Source organism: Cavia porcellus, unplaced genomic scaffold, assembly GCF_034190915.1.
Source record: "Cavia porcellus strain 051 isolate PalLab524CR breed Dunkin Hartley unplaced genomic scaffold, mCavPor4.1 scaffold_9, whole genome shotgun sequence".
Lineage (NCBI taxonomy): Eukaryota > Metazoa > Chordata > Mammalia > Rodentia > Caviidae > Cavia > Cavia porcellus.
In genome coordinates, this window is record NW_026947492.1 from 76,916,553 (window position 1) to 76,939,942 (window position 23,390).

At 45.8% G+C, this 23,390-nt stretch overlaps 1 protein-coding gene and 1 long non-coding RNA gene across 7 annotated transcripts; one reads left to right on the top strand and one right to left on the bottom strand.

The window, feature by feature from the left end:
- Positions 1-651: 651 nt before the first annotated feature.
- LOC134477726 (uncharacterized) lies at positions 652-13,536 on the top strand. Its single transcript, XR_010049889.1, has 2 exons — positions 652-1,328; positions 13,340-13,536. It is a non-coding gene; the product is annotated as an uncharacterized LOC134477726 (long non-coding RNA).
- Arl14ep (ADP ribosylation factor like GTPase 14 effector protein) lies at positions 6,260-21,352 on the bottom strand. Of its 6 annotated transcripts, none has more exons than XM_063256748.1 (5): positions 20,994-21,125; positions 15,365-15,846; positions 13,682-13,809; positions 12,527-12,804; positions 6,260-6,744 (listed from the first exon to the last, which is right to left on the bottom strand). In XM_063256748.1, the coding sequence occupies exons 2-4, from the start codon at positions 15,788-15,790 to the stop codon at positions 12,576-12,578; spliced, it is 783 nt and encodes a 260-aa protein (XP_063112818.1). In that variant the 5' UTR covers positions 15,791-15,846; positions 20,994-21,125; the 3' UTR covers positions 6,260-6,744; positions 12,527-12,575. The 6 variants fall into 6 exon arrangements, with proteins under 6 accessions (XP_063112818.1, XP_063112816.1, XP_063112817.1 ...); XM_063256746.1 differs by lacking the exon at positions 6,260-6,744 and adding an exon at positions 7,010-7,127; XM_063256747.1 differs by lacking the exon at positions 6,260-6,744 and adding an exon at positions 18,905-19,082 and having other exon boundaries at positions 12,482-12,804; positions 20,994-21,092.
- Between the last annotated feature and the right edge of the window lie 2,038 nt (positions 21,353-23,390).

Below are 23,390 nucleotides of genomic sequence, written 5' to 3' on the forward strand. Positions count from 1 at the left end.
CCCTGTCCACTGCAGGAAGCCTTCTCTGCACACTGTCAGTGGCTCTGTAGTCCCTCAAGTGACCTCCTTCCATGGCTCCACTGTGACCTCACATGACACTGGCTGGGAGCTCACCCACAGGGTGTCACTGTCCGGACCAAAGGCCGATGACAGCAATGGGACAGGACCGGAAATTATTCCCACCTCGCAGAATGCTGAGGGTCCCTCAGGTTCCTAAGTGGGGAATTCTCTGCCAGGGTGTGTGTGTGTGTGCATTTTTATTTACTTTTTTATTTTACTTTTTCCCCTATTGTGTCAAAGAGATTTCTGTTTTAGAATTTAGTCCCATTTAGCAAATCAAACAGTTAAATTTGAATTTCAGATAAACATACATTTTTTGGTGTATTTCGTGCAGTATCTGTATGTGTGACCTGAATACTGCATGAATCATACTAAAACACTGAGACTTATCTGAAACTCAAACTGGAGGATCCTATACTGCATCTGGCAGTCGCATTTCTACGGAACGCGAAGTCGCCCTTCATTGGAGATCTGCCTCAGTCTCCCCACCTGGCGTGTTCATCCTTATAATAGTGCTAAAGCACAGGTGTTGCTAATTCCCTTCTATAGGCACAAGCCTCTGGGAGCCAAGGTCAAGGGCGGGAGGCCGGAAGGGGGCTTAAACCCGGCTGCCGCAGGCTGGGACCTGGGTCTCCCTCCGGACGGTGGTGCCCTAGACCCCACCGGACCCCGCTGGACCCCGCTGGACCCCCTACAGGGACCCGGTCTGGTTACAGGCCCATAGATTTTAACAGGACAGGGTCCGGCTGAAGACCATTTCTATTAAAACGAGGTGGACGCGAAAGGGGCGGCTGCTCTTCTCCACACTCCGGGAAACAGAAGCACCGTGTCCCCGCAAGGCCCCGAAGGCCCCACGCGCCGGTCACCCCGGAAACGCATCCGGGGCTGGGCCCGGCTCGCAGGTTCGCGGTGAGACGCTGCCCCCTGCCGGCCGCGCGCGGCGCTCCCGGAGCTGGGGAGCTAGCTCCTCCCGGAAACCCGGTGCTCGGCGCTGTGCTGCTTTGGTGGAAGAGGCGGCAGGACCAGGACCCCGCGCCGGCCTCAGGCCTCGGAGCCCAGCATCTCCAGGAGGTCTGAGGGAAGAGCCTCGTCAGCGGGGTGGGCACCAGGCACGGGGGTAGGCATCAGACATCAGGGTGCATCGGGCATCATCAGGTGGCACAGGGTGTCAGGGTGCATCGGGAATCAGGTGTGCCTAGGACATCATCGGGGGACACAAAGCATCAGGGAACATCGAACACCATCAGGTGTACACCGGGCATCATCAGGTGGGCATGGCATCAGGTGGGCACCGGGCGTCGGGTGGGCACAGGGCTGACCTCTCCGGACTCCCTGTTCTCCGTTTGTCTGCCGTGGAACCTCGAGTGTGTTAGCAGTGTTCTCTGTCAGCTGATGAGCACGGAGCAGACCCGGGTCAGGACACAGCTGGAAAGGGTGACAACTGTGCCCGCCTGAGTCCAGGCTGAGTTCCTCCACCCTGCGTGCGTTCGGCCTCTGCAGCAGCCCTAACCCGGGCACCTGGGCCTCCGCGTCTGTGGTTTGTTAGCGAGCCTTAACAAGGCTCGCTGTGCCTTGTTAAGGCCGCCGGGTGAAGTGAGCGATGCCTACCAAGCTGGCAGAGCCCTAGAAGTCAGACTTAACGCGTGGGAACTTGCACTGGATGAGTAGGCGCGGCGCAGCTGTGCACAGCCTAGTATCAACTACTGTAGTTTTGGAACAGAAATGTCAACACTACAGACGGAAAAAGTCCAAATCTGAAGGTTCGTAGTGTCGTCCCACCAAGTTCCTGTGTAGAAACATTGTTCCCAAGGTGATGGTTTTAGGTGGGCATGTTTAGGCCTCCGGAGTGGGAGCCTAATCAGTGGAATTAGTGCCTTTATAAAAAGGTGTCCCGTGAGATTGCCTGCCCCTTCCACTTTGTGAATTCACAACAGAAAGACATTCTGTACTCCTAGGGAAGGAAGCCTGCACTGACTCTCCTGGTGTCTCCAGGAGCTAGGGCTCTGGAAAACTGATTTCTGTTGTTTCTAGGCTACCCACGAACCCTATAGCATTTTGTAACTCAAATGGACTAAAATATAAAATATAAAAATAGTTTCTTTTTCTAACTATCATTATTTTTAGCCAAGTTTTGGCTAATGGCAAAACACCTGTACACATTCATCCAAATTTTAGAGCTATGTAATTTTTTGAGGAAATCAATGATTTCCCCATAAAGATAATTTGGAATACAAACTTTAGAAAAAAAATTGTGAACCTATGAAATTCATGCCAGTGGTAATATGTAACTTGTTTTATTGAAAAACTGAAAAAAGCTTTAAAATGTATCAATACAGTAGAATATCAAAAAAGATTATGGCATCTGCACCTCATTATAAATGATTCAGAATACCCAGCTTCCTAAAATATATGCAACTCTCCTCTTCCGCACTCCAGACTTGACTGTTCTCTGATGACTGAGGGAACAACAGGAGCTGCTGATGCTTTAATTGTCACTTTGAGCACGGGATTATAAATCACAAATCCGAGCCAGTGATATACCTTTAACAACCCAGGAAGTTAATTAATTTAGACCAAGCTATTAAAAAGTTCTGTTCATTTGACTTAGGACAGAGTTCTAGCTAAGGATGCATAGAATTATAGAGAGAGAGCTTCGAGTGTTCAACAGTTTCACTAGGCTAAATGCTTTAAAAATGACAGTCAATAAAAACACCAAAGATAATGATTAAAGCCTTCTTTTTCCTATAGAATTTACAGCAAAGACTGCAGACCAGCCTACATGAGTCTAGAGGAGGTTCATTTAGGTCCCTGAGAACTTTTGGAGAAGATTCTGGAAGGAATTAAAAGAGCAGAAACGAAGATGTAGCTGAGGGTCACAGATGTTTGCTCTCTTTTCTTAAAATATATAGAAGTTCCCAAGGGTGTGAGTTTTAACTGAGCCATGTGACATCTGAACTTGTTGGAATTCTCCAAGGAACAGAGCTAGCTCTTCACTGGGTCTCTACCGAGGATTCAAACACTGGGCAATGGCAGGTAAAAAGAGATTTACAGAATTGGAAAGTGTGGTTTTGATCTTGGATGTACTAGGGTTAGAGTTAGGGTACTAGGTTCAGATACACAGTTCTGCTTGTCTTGGTCTTTGGCTTGGGTTTTCTTGCATGTTGGTTGCATTGTGAGGCACAGACTAGGAGGTTACAGATTGAGGGCAGATGCGCAGAACTTCATGAGAAACCAGCCTCTGTCTTGCTGTACTTCCAGCTGGGCTGTGTTTTGTTTTGTTTTGTTTTGTTTGTTCGTTTTTTTGGCCTTTATTGGCCCGGTTGGTCATGTGGCCACCCTGGAAATATTTGCTAAGGTTAGGGGTGCTGCCTGCATGCTCAGAGGCCTTGGTGATAACACCCACACTGGGGACCTTGAAGTGAGGTCCACCCTGTCAGAACCATGTGGGCTGGGAAGGGCGCGTCTCAGTCCTACAGTGTGATACCGGGGAAACTGATCCTTGGACACCACGGAATGTTAAGTGATGTGGAGGAAACAGAAATCAACCAAAAACCCAAAGAAGATTCCAGAATGTTCCAAGGGGACTGCATGTATTTGAACAAGATAAATGAGTCAAATATGACATTGCTTTATATTTGATTGACTCACCTCCAATAAGGTAAAGAAAATATAGATTTTTCTGGGAATTAATTTGGAATATAATTAGTAACTGTTTTAGTTAAGATGCATCTACTGTATGTGTATGTGTGATGTTGCCTCAAAATCTGATCAAATAAAAGCTAATACTATTAATACTTTCACAGCAACATCTAGTTAGGGAAACCTTGCTTCAAAGTAAAAAAGAACTAATCCCTGGCTTCAATCTCTTGTAAACATCCTCAGCCTAAGCAAGAGGAGGGCACCAGGAGGGTGTGGCTGCTACACTGCCCTCTGGGAGTGGTAGCTGTTTACAGCAGAAAGGAGAAACAGAGGCCTGTCCTTCTCACTTTTACCCTTGTTGTTTTGCTGTCTTCTGCCCCCTGGAAGTGTTGTCCCTGGGCCACTCCACCCTGCCTGGGAACCAGCTGCTTACAGACTGAAGCCTCTATAAACTGTGAGCTCAACAAACCTTTCCTTCATTTTGGGTATTGGGTATTTTGTCTTGGTAATGAGAGTAAAGAAACCAAGAAAAAGCCTTTGGGGTTCAGCCTTATCTAAGCCCTAACTTCCTGTCTATACTTACAGTTATCTCCTGGAGATGATGACTATATTGGCCTTAGGGCTGATCCCCCCAGGAAGACTGTATTTGACCTGGGACCTGGGGGAAAGAATGCTGTGAGCAGAAGCAACAGGAAGCAGCTTGGTTTCAGCATTACCCCGACTTTGCAGTTGTGGAGAGAAAGACGGGGCACAGATTCTGGTTCACGTTATTAGGCTATGTATGAGTGCTGTAACCCACTGTATTGTTAGGGTTCAGAACAAACTCAGTATAAATATGCATGATTATATATGAAGGGTCATGAAGTAGGCGTAGAGGATCAAAATTGGGAAGACTCGGGGCTGTCTGCTGGGCCATAGCCAGAAGTGTCCAAAATGGCCATCTGTACACCGGAGAGCCAAAGGGATCCAGTAGCAGTGGAAGATGAAAGGTCTGAAGAATCACCATGAGGACTGATGTGAGTCTGCCGTAGAGAGCTGGTGTCTGTGTTAGAAAGCTGAAATCTTTGCTGGGTGCCTGAATAAACTGGGGAGGATCATCTAAAGGCCACAGCAAAGGCCAGAGCTCCTCCTCCAAAGGAAAGGGCAGGCGTCCTTCTTTCCCTTTTTATTCTGTCCAGGTTACAAGCCTATTGGTTGGTGCCACCCACAGCCTAGCAGGTCATCCCCTAAGTTTGTGGCCCACCAGGTAGCCATCTGTAGACACATCTAGAGCTTATTAATCTGCACGTCAAACTGACACATCACAGCTAGCCAACACAGAAAGGATTTGTCACTGTTTGCAAACAACATAGTCTAAGTAGATTAGAGCAACTCTTTAAAAATACCTATACTTATTTGCTTACTGCTACAGTTTGGAGCTGGAATGTGTCGGAAAGGCTCATGTGTAAGTCCTGGTCTCCTGATTGGTGCCACAGGGAGGTGGTGGAACCCTTCAGAGGCCAATCTAGTAGGGGGTTCTGGTCACTGCACATGTGCTCCTAAAGGGGACACAGTTGGGCCTGGCCTCCTCCTCTTGTCTTTTGTTTCCCAGCCATGAGTTGAGTGACTTTGCCCCCGCCCTCACACAGTGCTGCAAAGCAGTGAGGTCACCAAGCGTGGCCTGGAGCCTCTAAAACTGAGAGCCCAGTGAACCTTTTTGCATTATAAGCCCATAGTCTCGGGTGCTGGCTCCAGTGATAGGAAGAGGCCTCACACACTTGCAGTGATATGAAATGAAGTTTTTTAATCATGAAGTGTTTAGCAAAGAAATCATTCCTTTGTGGTTTCAAGAAAAGAACAAAACTACATTGCTGTACCACTACCTAGGGCTGTGATAAAATACTTTCAAATTTTAAATTATTTTAAGTTTGTTTTTTTGCATTTAAACATGTATTAGTTCAATCGATTTTAATACTCTGATGTAACTGGTAAATCTTTGATTTCTGAAAGTCAAGTTATATTTATAAGATTGGTCAATACTATTATGCATAACCTACTACTGGAGATATATACTCTGCAGAAACCCATGACACCCTCAAATTAACTGTTCAGTGGTATTTGATGATTCCTTAAAAAAAAGATGAATAAAACATGGTGGAACACGCCTGCAATCCCAGCACTCTGGGAAGCTAAGACAGGAGGATAGCACATTCAAACTCAGCCTAGGCAATTTTGTGACTTAGTCAGATCTTTCTAGAATAAAATATAAAAAGGCTTAGAGGTGCAGTTTAGTGTAAAGTACCTGGGTTTAATCCCTAATATCCCCCTGCACTGCATTCTTTCTCCAAAGTAGCTCTATCTGAAAAACAGTTCAACGTGGTCTGTGTGTAGAATTGTCTGTGTGTATTTGTGTTCTCTCTCATATTCTTAAAACAATAAAGCCACTATAGTTGATGCCTGCTGGGCAAGGCTGAAGGATGCTAAAAGGACATTACTCTGAAGAATTTTTAAAAACTGCAGTGGGGTATTATGGAATTATGTGTTCATAGTTTAAGTCAGAAATGAAGGGATTAAGCCAAAGTAGCAGTCATAGTTTATTTTCACAAAGACACCAGCAGATGTCAGCAAACACTGGGGTGTCACGGGTTTACACAGGGATTCTCAGGTGTTCCTAAGCGGGGTGACTGTGATGCAGGGAGACCCTCATGCGCCTTCCTGTGACCCATCCATGACTTCTGGGGTGGGAGCAAGTACACTCTCCGTCCCACGGTGCCTCATCAGGGATCCACAGAGAGGCTGAGTCTGCAGGGCACCCACGGCTTTTCCAAGGACAGAACTGTTGTTTGTTACAAAGAGAGCGAACCACCTACAGCACCATCTGGCAGACCAAAGTACAGATGAGACAGCCATGCTTTCAAAATTCAAATGCTTTCCAGAGGATTGTGCACTGCAGACTCAGTGCAGAGGTCTGTGCTTGGGGCGCTTGGGGGAAGACTAGGGCTGCATTTCCCCGAGGTCAGCTCTCTCCTTCTCAGCCTTTCACAGGAGTCTCCGAGTTCTGCGGGGCTGAGAAAGATGCTAAAACTTGCTGCTGTTGCATATTGAGCAACAAATTATCATGTGTATGTACTCAAGGCTTATTGCAAAATTTGCTAAAATCACTGCTTGAATCCAAGCCAGAAGCACAGTTCTAAAAAGACTGTTAGGGAGGGAACAGCTTGTTATATATAAGGAAGGCAACACAGTATTTTATGCACAGGATAATTCTATGTGTCATATGCCAGAGGTAAACAGCTGTTTTTTTTAGATGCTACTTGAAAGACAACAGGCATAACATCAAGCAGGATAACCTTTATTCTGTTCAAATGTACAAACACACTTTTGCTTTGCTTGTGGCCTACTCAATGAGTCCAGGGTTTGTGGTCTTGCATTAACTTTCCTCCTGGGACCTGCACAGAGCATAGGGGTTTATTTCACTTTTCTCTGCTTTTTAGATAGAAAAAATCCTAAAGTAATTTAGCCACTGTGAATATTTATGTAAAATATGAAAGTGATCCAAGTCTCACTGTATTCCAGATTTCTGTAATTTGAAATAACAGAATGTACCTGAAGAACAAGTATTAGCAAAATTGTTTAAGAAATTTTCTCATTAGTCTTTCAAAAATGTAACACAGATCTGCTTTAAGGAATGCTGAAATACAGCTGTTTAAAATCATTTATTCTGTGGGAAATATATTTCTATTTTAAGCAAAAAGAAAGTCTAAGATGCTAACGTATTCCTCTGAGGAGCCTAAGCAAAGTACACTACTAGTTTGTATTTAAAAGTAAAGACTAAAACCTAATAATCCTACTTAAGATAAAAATGGTTTGTATCTGTGTAAAAAATATTTCCTTAATTCAGAAAAAAAAAAACCCTAAACAATCTACATCTAATTTCAGTAAGTAAAGTCAAAATATTCTTTTTTGTCAGGGGTGAGTTGGAACATGATCAGGGAAGTGATCTTCTGTTAGTCAAGTCAGTGAAAATTGTAACTGACATGCCATTTAAGTATCTTAGCATTTTCCTGTCTCTGGAGTAAAATACCTGACATCTTCAAGAAAAGTTTCATTTATTTTGGGTTGTGGTTTCAGTCTACAGTTGTTTAACTCCAAGGCAGAACAGCCTGGGGGTTTCAGCCCAACCCACAGCAGGCAGGAAGCTGAGGGGGCAGGGAGGAACTGAGAACAGGAACACAGTGGTCCGCTGGGACCCCAGGGCCCACATATCCTCCTTAGATAGATCACCCTGCCTAAGAGCAGGTCCAGCCCTTCACTCACCAGTGGATTATGGCAAGGTAGGCATAGTGCCCCGTGGACCCAGCCCCCTTCCAAAATCCCCACCTCTAAACATGCAGACTTCTGGGGCTGCTACATCCGACTTGTTACAAATCCCTAAGCTGAAAAGAGCCTCCTGTCATAGTAAACCAGTGCTGGCCTTCCGGAAAGATGGTGAGGGGTGAGCAGCTGAGAAGGAGTGTCTCTGGGATGTGGGATGTGGTGTTCAGATGCTGGAAAACAGCCATGTGAGGAGAAGGGCAGTGGGTCCCAGAACCCCAGTCAGGACCTGAAGCAAGAATTGAAGCTTTGGGAGAGCAGAGAGAAATTTCAACACAAGAGGAGGAGGAAATCAACCAAGCAGGGGTGGCAGGCAGTGTTTTCTTCCCCGAAGAAAACTGCATGGGAGGACAGCTCAAACATGCAGTGCAGGGCTATTGGTGAGGACCCCAGAGACCCCTGGAGCAACGCATCAGCGGACTAGAGCAGTAGGTACGGTGGACTGCAGTGGTGGGTGTTATTTGGGTTCAGACATCTCCAGAAGAGGGTGACTGGCCAGGAGCCATTGTGGAGGAGCCAGCTGGGCTAGAACTCAGAACAACTGTGGGCCACCTCCATCTAGGGGCCCCCAGTGTCGAGGTGGGAGATACCAGTCATGCTGGCAGGGAGCCAGGACTGGGACGGGAGGCCTGCTGCAGGTTGACCAAGTCTGGCTCCAGCCCCAGGACCAGAAACCAGCCTGACCTTCCACAACCCTGCCGCAAAGCCACAGCTGGCCTGCTGGGGTTAACCAGCTGGGATCTGGATGCTGTCTGCCCACACCGGCTTCCAGGGACACCACAGCCACACCCTGAAGTGGACATTTATTTTTTGTCTGTGTGTATGAGTGTGAACATGGTTTCTGGTCTTTTCCTGTTGTTATACTATTCTTCTGTTCGTAAGTTCTTTTCTTTTTCCCTCTGGTCTTCTTCACCAGTTTCCAGAAGTCTGCAGGACCCTCCTTGTCCTCCAGCCTTCCTTCTAATTTCCTCCTCTTTTGTTTCTCTATTTCCCTCCTAACCCCTTTTAAATTTTCTCCACTGTATAAAGGGCTGCATACTGCATACTATTTTGTGGTGTTAGATTTTTTTTTTAGATAACCACAAATCTAGTTCTGATGGTTAAAGGCAGCAAATTAATGGTTACCTCAGTTTGTCAATTTCTAGACTTTGTTTGACGCTATTTTTATTGCTGATTGTATGAGTTTAGCCTGACTGAGATAGTTGTTTTTCCTGGATACCGATATTGCTAAGGGTCATAAAAAATACCACAGGTCAGTTCCTAAGAACCAAGGATTGGCCAGGCAGGCAGCAAGTTCTCATCCCCGACAAGCTGAAGAGAAGGCACCTTGCAACAGACTCAAAACCCTCAATCTAGCTACACCTGGAAGACCCTTGTGAGAAGTAGTCATTTCCTATGAGGTCTAAATGCTAGCAATAAAGATATTCACCACAGGCGATTCACAAGCATCAGCCCACAGGAATTTACAAAAAAAAAAAAAAAAAAAAAAAAAAAAAAAAGAGAGAGAGAGAGAGAGAAAACACTTAAGATGCAACCCCAGACTTCCAGCTCACCAAAGGCAAACCTAGGGTCAGTGAGCTGGAACAATCTGAAAGCCACCACCTGGCCTCTCTGAAGTAGTGCTAGTGGAAATAACAAAGCAAACGAATGAGACTCCAGAAAAAATCAAACTGGAAATAATTTCTCTTAACTACAGAGATGTGATGATAATGAAGGACACTCATTAACTCTTCAGGAGATACAGATACAAAACGAAATAGAGGCACTTGGGAAAATGATGGAAACCAAGAATACCCAACATAGGAAAGAAATGGAATCTTATGAAACAGATTCAAACAGATATCCAGGAGACTGAAAATTCCACTGAAAGTGCAGTGGACAGCATTTCCGATATAAAAGAACAGGACTGCAGTTAGCGATCTTGAAAACAAAGCTTTCTTAAACACAGTAAGAGACCACAAGAAAATCCAACAGCTGCTAGACAATGCAAAGAATAATGGGAGGTTGATTAGAGTCAATGAAAAAAGCAGGAGATAACACAAATGACATGAAAACCTATTCACAGAAGTCATGGCAGAAAACTTCCCTGAAAGGAAAAAGAATTTGACATACAGATACATCTAGAACTCTAATAATCCATGATTAAAAAAATCTACAACAAAGCATACAGTAGTCAAGATCCCAGAAATTCAACACAAGGACAGAATAGGAAAAGCTGTTAGAAGTAGGAAATGAATCACCTGTTAAAGAAAGTCTATCAGAATCACAGCAGATGTCTCAACACAAACCAAGTCAAGGACATCTTGGAGTGAAGTATTTCAAGCCCTAAAAGAAAACAACTTCCAGTCTAGATTGATGTACCCTGCAAAACTATCTTTCAGAACTGACAGAGAAATAATACTTCCATGAAAAAGAACAAGGAAATTCAACAGTCAACCAGCACTCTGTAAGATTCTGAAGATCATTCTAGAAATAGGTAACAAGGATTACAGTTCCATGAACCCCAACAACATAAAACCACCAGGCAAGGCAATTAAAGAGTGAGGAAAAAAGAAGCCAACAACAGGAAAATAGTGCCTAAAGAAAAAAAAAATGGATTTCTGGTGGCCAATTCAAATTGACCATGCAGTGTGTCGATAAGAGGGGTGTGGTGGAGCACGTGTGGAGGCTAAAGCAAGGGGATTAATCCGGAGTTCAAGTCCAGCCTGAGCAACAGAGTGGCTTCATGAGACCCTGTCTCAAAATAAAGGGCTGGGGATACAGCTCAGTGTGAGGGTGCTGGGTTCAATCTCCAGAACTAAAAACAAAACTTTCTCAACAACTATAAACTGGCTAAAAGTTGATGTGATTAACTGAAGTCCTATTTTAGAGGAAACAAAAATTGAAAATGTCTGAGACACATTTAATGTTAAGAGCTTCTAGACAAAATGGTATGGTAGGAAGACGACTCAAAAACACAGGAGTGTACAGGGAAAGATCCTATGTGCCCATTCTTCACACAGCACCCATACAAATTCATACACCAAGATTCAACTTCCAAAGAATGTATTACCCAGTGCCTCTCCACGTTTACATTATCATGTTCTTAATGTACTTCTAGACTCCTCAATCCTAGTAAATCCCTCCATACAACTGCATTATCACAGATAGAATATATGTTTATGTATTTTACACTTGTGCTTTGTAGCTCTTTGTTCTTGAAAATAAACTTTTGCAAAGAATGTGTAATATAAACAGTGAAAGGCTCAGGCACTAAAACATTTCTCTGAAACCAGAAATCACTTAGCACTTAGGCATAGAGATTATTTCCACAATTGCTTAACGCTCAACAGGTCAGCTGTATTCAAATCGACTTTCCCTGAAACAGGCACTGTTCTCAGGTATGTGGACCCCTCATTTATATGGTGTGTGGGACCCTGGAAATAAGTGATGCAAATTAGGACTGACCTGTAACCTTTCAAAATCCGAAATAGTAAAAACTCTCCACTATGAATGTAAAAAAAGGCAGGCTTAACCACTGAGAATTAAGTGTTTTCCCCAGTACTGGGACTGAGCCCAGGGATTCTGCACCAGTTGTAGCCCCAGCATTTGCTTTTCTATTTTGAGACAGGGTCTAAGATGCTATGCTGCCCGCAGTGAGGTGCTTGTCCACTCTGCTAAGTAACTCACATCGTTGAGGACACACGTTTTCCACCTCAGTTACCTGTCCTACTCCTCTAAGTTTGCATCGGCTTCCACCATTTTGTTTGTGCTGATAGTGATGTGCACAGTTTCTGGATTCACAGGAAGTACTCTTACTGGGAAGCTCTGTGTGATCACTTCAGAGACAAAGTCATCTTCATGAAAACCCCTGTCCTCATTTATTTTGGTGAGTGTGCCTTCCCCAAGTCCCGCTAGATGCCAATCTATCATCCCCAGGACAGTGGCAGTTATCAGTACTTCTATGCTTAGTAATTTCTACTACCCCGTTTATATTCCACTGACTTTACCTCCTGTTTACTTCTTTGTGGCACCTCCATCTTCAATGACCAATTCTTTACATTATTCACTTGGCAAAACATCATGTGTGTGACAAAGAGACAACACGACTGTGTAACTGCTTTGCTGAGTAAACTGAGCAACAGCCACATGGGACCAATCACTGAGAATCTGACAGGATGGTCGGTTCCTTACTGTAAGACAAATCTGTGACCTGCCTGATCCTGGAACCTGTCAGCCAGAACTCTGAGACAGGTGTTAGGGGGCTGCTATCTGTGACTGGGACCTGGGTACTGGACTTGGTGCTCACAGGGACCGTGGAAGGTGAGGGCTGCCTGCCCTTGTCCAGCTGGTGCTGACCTGCACGGGCGTGAAGCTGAGTGCTGAGAAACAGGCTGCCTAAACCTACAGATGACCCCAGGACATCCGAACACATTAGTGCCCACTGAGGTGGTTTTCAACTGTTTATTACTTGACCATCAAGCTTACAGCGTACCTGGAGGAAGAGCAGAATTTCAGGAAGGTCCACAGCTCGGCCACATGAGTCACCCGGCGTGCTTATTATGGATTATCTCTCCCCCCTCGATCTCTATCTGCTCATAGAGCCACTTGCGGTCACAGCGGCACTCGGCCCCGCACTTGGTGGAGCCGCAGGCCGGGCAGGCATAGAAGCAGCCCAGGCAGTCCTCGTCCAGGCAGTCGCAGAGGTCCATGCCGCTGAAGATGAGCAGCCCCTGGCTGTCGTACACCTTGCTCTTGGCGGGAATGACCTGCCTGCAAGAGAAACGCGCTGGCTGGCACCTCACACCCTGGCTGTGCATCCCCAGCTCCATGGGGCTAATGGAAGGCAGAGGAGGAGGCGACACACGGCCTGGGCATGTGCCCTGTGAGAGTGCCCCCACCCTCCTGGGCTACAGAAACCTGAAAGCCTGCCTGTGCCTGAGCTGTCAACTCAACAAAACGGGAAGAGCTTCCCCCCAAATCAGGTTCTGTTTTTCCTTTTACTATAGTTCACCACAGCTCATTTTACTGGCTATTAGTCTCTTCGGTGCTTTATGAATGTTAAGGTTTTATTTTGATCACAGTGTATTACCTTACTTGTTCTTATAACATAACCAACTTCTTATTCTTTAATGACCTCTAATAAACCTGGCCTAAAGTATCACTTCATGGAAAACTTTAATAGGTGGAGTAAATGCAGTACTGACACATGCAGACTGCACTTAAAAAATAATTCTGAATGTTACACTGCTAATATTTGTTTGCAAATTTAAAGTCTTAAACAAATTAATTCTGTTTCTGTTGACAGTAACAGAACGGTTTGTTTCAGAAGGGAACAGATAAAAAGGGATCCTGTATTTCCAACTGCCTGCTGGCAGGGACCCACAGAGCAGACCTGTCAATAACGCACTGTCACTGCCTTCCACGAGCATGGCCTTAGCTTCTGGGTGTGTGTTTCTGCTGTATCTCGCCCACTTCACTGCTACCTCCTTAGAAACAAACCTTGTGAGTTTCAATTTAAATGAATAAAATCAAGATGGACTTTTGGAGCTTTTTAAAAAAAATATTAATTACTTGTTATCCTATTTAAAATGTTTACGCAGAAAACAACGTTAAAGACAAATACGGAGCGAGGCAGCCCAAGGCCCACCTGTCTGAACCAGCAGGTGCGTTTTTCGTGAGCCTTCTCTTTTCCCTTTTACCAGTTTCCGCAGCAAATTCGGTTTGCTTTCCTGGGTTTGCAAACTGGAGAGACCGCAAAGCCTTAGCAGCTCTTCCCTGAATAAAGGTAAGCAAACAAGCAATTCAGATGCTGACATCAGACCACAAGTAAGCATTTTACTATTAACCCAGGTTATTCCGTAGCCGGGGACACAGGGATGGACGGATGGATGGACACACAGACACATACACACCCCTCAAGAGAAAGGTGTCAGAGGCCAAGTGCAGGAAAATTTACACGACTGTGGACTACATCCCAACATTTTGTGTGCAGACAGCATGTTCGTTACTCAAATCCTAGTTTCTGGGACAGAGGAGCAGCAGACAGCTGGTACAGAAGGAACTGCCCCAGCTGCCGTCCCCGCAGAAGGGAGGCAGAGAAACTGTGGCGCCAAGGACGGAATGTCCAGGCTTCTAGGATAGTCTGTGTCCTTCAGAGTTGGGAACACGATTACAGATCCTGAAACTGTGTGACCACACACAATTCAGTGCTTACGTTCCTTTCTTGGGGGGGGGAGGGGTATTTCCCAGTGTTTGTACAGACACGTGGTCAGCACTGTGGTAAAGGATGGGTGGGAAGCAAAAGAGATGAGGAGGCAAAGACAAGGAAAGCACGAGTGGGTCAGCAAGGAGAAAGGACAAGGATGTGCTCGCACATGGACCGACTCCCCACGTGATGTAACCATCACACACTGCAAACAGGGACCACTCGTAAAGATCAAAACTTTAAGACAAGACAACAGACTCGAGACAATGCTGGGTCCTGGAGATGTGCCTGTGAGAGGAGAACAACAGGGAATGACACATAGCATTAAAAATACCAGTTATTTCTTTAATTTGGTTTACTAAAAGGGAAAAAATTGAAAAACTATTCCAGCAAAGAATTATGAAATGATGGTTATGGAAAAAATGTTGAGGCCTGTCCTTAAGGCACTTGTTTGTCCTTGTTCCACATGGAAGACAGTGCTGTGGAATCTCAGGCTGTCCTGAGTTCAAGGTTAAATGGTGCAGGCCTCTGAAGAGGGAAGAGAGGCATCAACACTAACACCTGGCGGTGAGCTCTCTGACCACAGCGGGTCCCGGAATGAGCCCTGGCCAGAACAACAGCTGGATGCAAGTCAAAGTCACAAGTAGGTAAAAATGCAAAGAGAATGGGATAGTACCCAAGGAGAAAGACTGAAATGAAAATCAAGATTACAAATCACTTCTTTGATCTCCTTTTAAAGCAGTGGCCTCCAACCTTCCTAAAAAGTTTTTCCCAGTACACAGTGCCTTGCTGGCTGGCATGTTAAGATTACTTACTTCGGTATTAGAACAGAATCCAAGGTACACCAGCCCTGGTTTTCAGCAAGTTCTAGAAGACCCTGGGAATACCTATGCACTAGGAGCTGTAGCACAGGGCTCCATGCTCACCAGCTCATTCTCCCCTCCACCTACTTCACCACACTGTCTTAGCCTTGGGTACAGGAAATCACTGTGAATCACCATCTCCCCCCACCCCATTTAAAACGCACATTTGCTAGCAAATGATAATGCGAATGATTTCCTTTCTGGTGGCTGAACTTCCACACTGTAGAAGTCCCCTGGTAGAAAGAATGACGGCTACACGTACATCAGACTCTGGCTTCTTCCGCTGGCGGTCCTCAGAATCCACGTCTACACTTCCATTGATGATCTGTGTACACTTTGGACAAAGCTTCCAACCAGGCACCAGCTGCCTTCCGAATTTTGCACTCAGAAAAGTGGCATCATCCAAGTCAATGACGTGCAGGTTTTTTTTGGCCAGCTTCTTATGGATGTTGAATGGGTCACAACAGGACTTCTGCAAATCCTCGAACCTGTCGATGTAAATTTTGACGTGATGGAAGCAGATTGTGTTGTTCCCGGACAACGTCATCCCAGTCCGGAGCTGAAGCAGCAGCATGTCATTTGAGGACAGCTCCTGCAATGTCTTGAAGCCCGTGTGGCGCGTGTAGTAGGTCTTGTGGCACTCGTTTGTGGTACGGAGCTGGACTCCGACGGAGCACGGGTCCATCATTCTGAATCCGGGGGAACTCCCCTGTGCTGCTCTATCTGGGTCTCAAGCTGATCACCCTGGAGAAGCAGGAAAGACAGGGTGTGAACACTTCGATCTGGGAAGCGGAAAAAGCATTTGATAAAACTCAACAGTTCTTTAAAGGAAAGAAAACTTTCAGAGAAGTCACAGAAGCCAGTAATTAACAATATTTATTTACTCATGGTACTGGAGGTGGAGCCCTGGAGTGCTCTATTGATAAGCTACATCACCAGCCCTTTTTATTTTTTAAGACCAAGCTTCACTAAGACGCCTTAAGCCTGGCTAAACATTATTATATTCATTCATCAAATATTAAATGCACCCTGTAGAATTAAAACTATACATGAACTCTTACTATTACAGCTTCTATTTAAGACCATGTTAAAAGGTACATGTTTGAAATGGAAGAAGCAAAAAATATATCAAGATGATATAAATACATGAGATTGAAAGGGGTTCAACAAACTACAACTAGCCAAGAGAATTTAACAGGGATGCTGGAAACTAAAACCACTGTAAGAGACCTTACAAAGTGTGTCTTACAGAAAATTCGCAGGACGCCTATGAAGAAACTTACAAAGGATTACAAAGACCACAAATAAATGAAGCTAGACATTATGAGAAGCCCAAACATGGTAAATATGTTAATTATCCAGAAATTCATCTATATGTTCAATGCTACCCCAATCAAAATCCCTTCAGACATTCCACCCAACACTTCACTGAAGTTAGGAAGCTGGTCTACACGAAAGACTAAAGAACCCAGGAAACCTTGTAGGAAAACGAAGTTACTGACTTCCTGTAGAAGTGTGATATTGTGATAGCATACACACAAATGGATGAGGAGCTAGGAAGGATAGACGGCCCTGTAAGTCACTGCCTATTACACACTAATCTGGAAAGGATTTTCCTCAGCTGCTGAACACATGGAAAAAGAATTAGGTTTCTTCTGCACAAATAAAAACAAACTCAGGATGGATTAAACAAAAATACACATGAAAAGAAAAACTAAAAATGTTTACAAGGAAATAGAAGATTGTGTGACACAGTAGTTGGGACGAGTTTTTCAAACAAGAGAGCAAACGTCAAAGGAAAAGCCTGACACATCTGACTGCACACTGTTGTGTGACCAAAGGACAGACACAAACCTAGAAGGCACTGATAGAACTTGTGGCCAAATACTGGAAAAACTACTCATTTCTAGAAGTTGATTTATTACTGACAATAAGCCCCAAATAGCAAACTGAACATTTGCTAAGAAAAGTTGCAGAGAAAAGAGGACAAAGCCAATAAATGCATTTAAAGAACAGACCTCACCGTTCTCAGAAATGCAAAGTAAATGCTGTTTCCCAAACCTTGGCTGGAAAGAAACAGCACCTGATACTCCTGTATTGGCTAAGTTTCGGGTAACTCTCAGCATTCCCTTTACACGGCCAGGGACAGAGGGCACCATGACTGGGTTAGGCTGGTTCTGGGCCACGTCCAGCAGGCCTGAATCAGGGTGCACACCTGGACCAAGCACCCATTTCTGGGAGTCGTACTCCACTGCTTATAAATAATTTTCTTCATCCGTTCACCTATTTACAGACACACAGGCTACTTTCAAGTTAATGTTTTGCTAATGCTACAGATCCTATTGTTGGCAACTATCACAATTGGTAACCACTAATCAGTAACACTTTTTATTAAAAAAAATGACTCCTTAGAGTTCAAACTTGGGCTACATGGTCTACATTTGATAGGAAAACTATTTTGTGACTTAGTAAATTTACTTTCCAAATCCAAGCCCTTAGAGCATTGCAGTTTTTCCTTTTTGTGGTGTGGGGGGTCAAACCCAGGGCCTTGTGTGTACTAGACAAGCACTCTGCCTCTGGGCAAGAGCTGCAGGCCCATGTTTTGAGGGGAGCACAACCGCAAGTTCTGAAAGAAGCCGCCTAGGAATTAAATGACCTGCATGACTGCGGTAAATGTGCCATCTTCTAATCCACTGTCCCACAGAAGTTGCTGCGGGGCAGAATCACCTACAACTGTTACTGCATTGAATGTTTAGTTGTTTGAATTTCTGATCATGCACAGGTAACTCTTATGTCCCAAGTACTGCTAAACAGTAATTCATCATTTATCTGAAATTTGAATTTAACTGAGCACTCTGTATTTTTATTTACTGACACGTCACTTTCCCACTCTTCCAGTAAGCAGAGCTTGCTCTTTGGTGCTGGCTCTCTTACCTTTGCTAAAAAGAAAACTAAGTCCTCTCGGAACAAATTACAGAAACTGCTGAATGTAAAACTAAAATTTGCTAGGAGATCCACTGTCTACTGCAACAAGAAGCCTGTCCATGGATTACGCTCACTGCCATAGTGACAGCCTCAGCTGAGTAACTGATGAGGATGAGGTGTGCACACCTCATTGCAGGCACTTTTATTTTGAAGTCTAAAGTGGGTTAGCCTCCCCATCCGTGATTAGGCCGCCTGCATAGGCACTGCTAAAACTTAGGGGAGCTCCCAAGGCACAAATCTCAAGCACTGACCTATCTTAAGTGGCCACTGCCTGCCCCCTAAAATTCACCCACTCTGCTTTCCTGCTGTGTGGCTGGTGATTGGATTACCACTCTGGTCATCCCTCCTCCTCTGTTAGCCCATGCAGTGTCCTCATTTCCAGCTCCTTTTCTTCTCTCTGTAAGTTAAAGTTTTGCTCTGGATCTGTTTCCTAGCAATGGTTTCCTTGCTCATTTTGGTTTGTGATCTGGAAAGGCAGCCTGAATATTTATGTTCTTTATCTGACATTTGTTCCCTTCACCTGCAACATAGGGCTCTGTTCTTCCAGGATGACCACCTCCCTAATCCTTCCTTCATCAGCAGTCAGCAAAGCTGACTCCTGATGCTTTCTCCTCTGTGCTGTATGGGCATTTGCTGGCACCTGGGGCAGTGAAACCAAATCTCAGGACCAGCCTGAGTCAGAATCCACATTGGAAAGAGATGCCCAGACACTTTACAAGTGAGTGACAACTGGTCACTCATGCACACAAATCAAGGATCTAAATTGTGTCGATGATTTTCAGTTTGTAAAGCTGATTTCTAATATCTTACCAATTACCTGATTGATGAGTCACATAAGAATCTTCAATATGTGTTCATTTATGTCTACACGACAGTCATGATTGGGCCCCCTTTTCTTTTGTGGAAAATTATCTTTTAACACAGGACAAGATCAATTTGCTTCAGGCAATCATTTTGGCCAGTGTATCTAGACTCTTCAACAGAAGAAAAAAGATCTAAAAAAAAAAAAAAAAATTCACCAATGACCTGCTGAACAGCTTGTTCCCAGTGGCCAACTACAACGGAAGGCTTATTAATCAAAACCAAGCTCCACTCCTTTCCCAGGTCCTTGAAGTTTTGCCAATCACCAGCCACACAGCAGGAAAGCATAAGCCTCCAGAGAGGACCCAGCCTCCCCAGAACTCTCTCCAGACCATTGACGTCCCTCCCCAGTGCTTCCCTGACTTCTTCCCATCCAGCTTCTTCTCCTTTCATGAAATAATCCTTTGCAATAGTCTCACCTTGCTAAGCCCATAGTTGTTTGTCATTTTCTCTTTAGTAAGAATTCTGCATTTTGGACTTTCTCCTGCTTATCATTTCTTCAGAACCATACTAGAGTGCGATTCTTGTGACTCTAGGTTTAACGTTTATTCTTTTCATAGCTCTTGACCCAAAGGATCAATAGAGGAGAAAATAAATGTACAGTACATTGGTCACACACCTCAAGTAGTAAACAAAAATTTGCTTCTTCTAATTTGAACATGGCCAGTACAGGAAACTATTCAGCTTATTGTCACTTCTCAGTTTCAAAACGAGCAATTAAGTGCCACTTCTTACTATCCATCATCACAGTACAGAAGTCAGACGGAAGTCAGTCACACTAGACTGCTTCTTGCCTGCCTGAAGTCGCTGAAGCAGCACACCATCATCACTGATGGCACGCCTGTGACCTGGCCAGAAACGTAACTGGCCAGAACAACCGCATCTCCTGGGGACATAGCTCAGGTGCACCGCATCTGCCTGGCAAGCACAAGATCCTGAGTTTGATTCTCAGTACACCTCCACCGCTCTCAAAAACAAGAACCAAAAAACAACTGCAGAGGGAGCTGAGGATAAGAGTACTCTCCCTTTCATTCTCATATTTGGAGGGCAGACAAGACCAAACATATTCCAATGTAATGATTTCCCTTAATACAGCTATGACTTTAACCAGTTCTGCAAGAGGCTTCTGCAAGTACTTCGTCACACAAAGGATGCTGAATGATCCTGAAGGTGAATTGTAACCCTGCCGTTTAAAAAACAAAACAAAACAAAACCCAACTTCCACCTCTTCCTGCAAAATAAGTCTGGACCCCAGCATGGTGTAAGCTGTTTTAAATGCCACATATCTAGGTCACAGTACCCTGTCTACAAAGTTTTCTTCTACTTTACCACGTCCTCTGCGTGGAAAGCCCGGGACCTGACACCCCCATAGGACACCAGCAGCACCTCCTTCGGGCCAGGACCCTACAGCCTCCCCAAGCGCTACTGTCCCCGTGCTCCTCCCTGCTAGGGAACACTCCAAGCTTTTTCACACCGTCACCTCTCCAGGGCGCCAGCCGAGCACTGCCTGGCGTTAACTTCATCACCCAGTGTAAACGCCTTCAGGGCCTTCCTTTCTGGGCCGAATGGCGCGCTCTCCTGCTACGTGTTCCCTTTCCTACGATGACTGGGCCCCGGGAGAGCCTGGGACCCCGGCTGCATTAACCGCTGGGATTCCTCTAATGAGCAAACCCTGCAGCTTAACAGACGGAAGCCCGCTTCCGAGAGAAACCCCGATCCCCACAGAGGCTCCTTGCCGCGGCTCCCGCGAGGCCCTGGGGACCCCAACTCCCGGGGCGGCCCAGGCAGCAGGATCCTGGTTCCCACCCGGCCTCCGTGCCAGCAGCACCGCCAGGGCTTCGGATCTAACAACTGCGAACAGCGAGAAAGCTGCAGGCGGCGCTCAAGGCCCCATGGACCCACGACGAGGCCCGACTCCCGCCGGGAGACATAGGACGACGCCGAGCGGGGTGCACCCACGGGCCGCGGGGAAGCAGGGGATCACCAGGGTCGCCGACAACTGCACATCCCCAAGGGGGCCCCAAGCTGCCGGTGAGCCCCCGCACCTGGCCACACTCCTTCAGCGCGCGTCCACTCACTTCCGGCTTGTCAGGGCGCTGGCACCGAGGGGACGGCGAGCCAGCAAGAGAGGCCGGCGTCACCATAGAGAGGAGCAGGCGGGAGCCTAGAGCGGCGCGAGGTCGGCCGGCTCCGGCGGGAACCCGGGAATGAGCGGGGCTGATACTCGCTCTCTTTTTTCGGGTTGTCCCCGGGGCTGCCTCTTACCAGACACAGTTCCACCGAGTCAGCACTGTGCACGAATGCCAGTACTGGGCACCCAGAGTCCCCAACGCTCGGATGTAGCACAGCCACTTCCTCTGCGGGCTGCGCCCCGACTTCAGCATTGCAATAGCGGCTTTCCACCTGGGCGTCGGGTTGCCATGGAGACGGCGGTCCGTCCGGCAGGCCCGCAGCAGGCCGCCAGTGGGCGCTCGGGAGCGCGAACCAGCTTCCACTGGGTCGGGGCTCAGCCCAGAGCTGGAGTTCTGGGCTCTTTCACACTCAAGGCCGCAAAATTTCAAAGTAGTGTTGAAGGTGGGGCAGGGAAGAAGATGAAGTCCGTCACGGCCCGTGATGCCAGGTGTTGCATGCACCTGCTGTCTGTCGGCCGCGGTCCCTCCCATAGCTTCCCTTCAGGCTCCACATCCCCAGTGGGTGTGTGTCAGATTTGTAGTTAAACCTGGGAAGGCCACAGGAGCTGCAGGTAGTTTCTTCTGCTTACGCTGCGGTTGGGAGGTTGTGTTAGGGACACTGAGTTGACATGGGTGCTTCTTCTTCTGCTGCCCACAAAGGTGTGATTGCCCATCACAGTTATGTGATGCATGCCATAGGAGAGACACAAAGCAGGATGTCATAAGAGGCCCTGTTGTGCAAGGACGGTCTAGGAGGCTTGGAATGTGCAACTTCGGTACTGCAATGTACCTTCAAGTAGCCTTCTAAGCCAGGTGTCCTACAGGTGATGAGACAGAATACCTCCTCCCAGATCAAACAAAAATTCTGTAGTAACAAGGCTTATTGAGTCAATTTAAATAGCCAGCGAAAAGCAAGAACCCATAGTAGTAAGCTGATACACTCAAGATGTACAAGCCGTGAAAGGCCATGTGTCCTGTCTGCCACAGTAGCCTTCTCCGGTGATGGGACCCTGCTGACAATTGGGGCTGAGGCTTTGGGAGGGAGACCCAGAGGGAGAAGATGCCTCAGGGCCTCGACACATGCTCACTCTACTGGGTAGAAGCACACAAGTATGCCTGTCCCCAACACGAACTGATGAGTTAGGGTGCCTAAGAGACATAGGTTTTATTTGCATGCCCTGGGTAGAAAAATATGAGACTATTCTAGGTGTCATCCATGCGTGGATGTGTGGCTGGTGAGGGTTGACAGTTGTCAGTTCATGATGGTTCATAACTTTTTCCATCCTTTTCGGCTTTAAGTGACCCTCTGTTTTGTCATGTTTTCTATTTATGTTAATTTGGGCATGTCTTATAGTTTACTAACTTACTATGTATATTTAACACAGTGCGGCCTGTGTTTCACAAAGCCTATGCTTACTCATATTCTATATTTAAAACCTCCTGGGAACTGTGCATTTGTCTTATAAGCTACTAGCTTGCTTACTGCCTACAGTTAACACATCTTAAGAGTTTCATCTATGTCTAATTAAATTGCAAAGGAATTTGATGTGGCTGGAGTAGAGATCGGGGAAGGCAAGGAGGAGACAAATTTTGCTGTTGTAATATCAGAGAGACTGAGTTTTTGGTTTTTTTTTTCTTCTGATGAAAACTGAAACTAAGAAGGTGAAGGATGGGAGAAGTACAGTTAGACAGTGGCTCTGGGTGAGAAATGATTCTTTCCCTTCCGCTCACTCCTGGACATTTGACACTATCTGGAGACATTTTCACTACCGGCTCAGGGTTGCTACTGCGTCCTACAGCACACAGGACAAGCCCCCACCACAGCAGTTATCTGCCTGAATATTTCAGTGCTGCCAAGATTGAGAGACACTGCACTAAAGGGATTAAGAAGGCTTAGGGAGGATAGGAATTAAGCAAGAATAATTAGTAGCATATTGTAATTGATTAAATACAGATGTTAAAATGCAGGAGATGATGTTAGGACTTGAGTTTTGGTAACTGGAAGGACAAAGAGGGACCTGGTTTGGGGAGAACAGAGACTGGGATTTGTATGTTGGTTGTGCTGCATTGGAGACAACCAAGGAAATTCACACTGGGGAGGTGGGAGGGAAAAGCTCAAGGTGTGAGGCAGACTGGACTTGGAAGATAAGACTTCAGGCAAATATTAGGTTTGGGGTAATAATAGTTTTATTTTTGGAGATAGGATGATGTTAGAAAGATGAATTACCCAAGGAATATCCAGGATAAGACAAGAAAGAATAGAGCTGAACA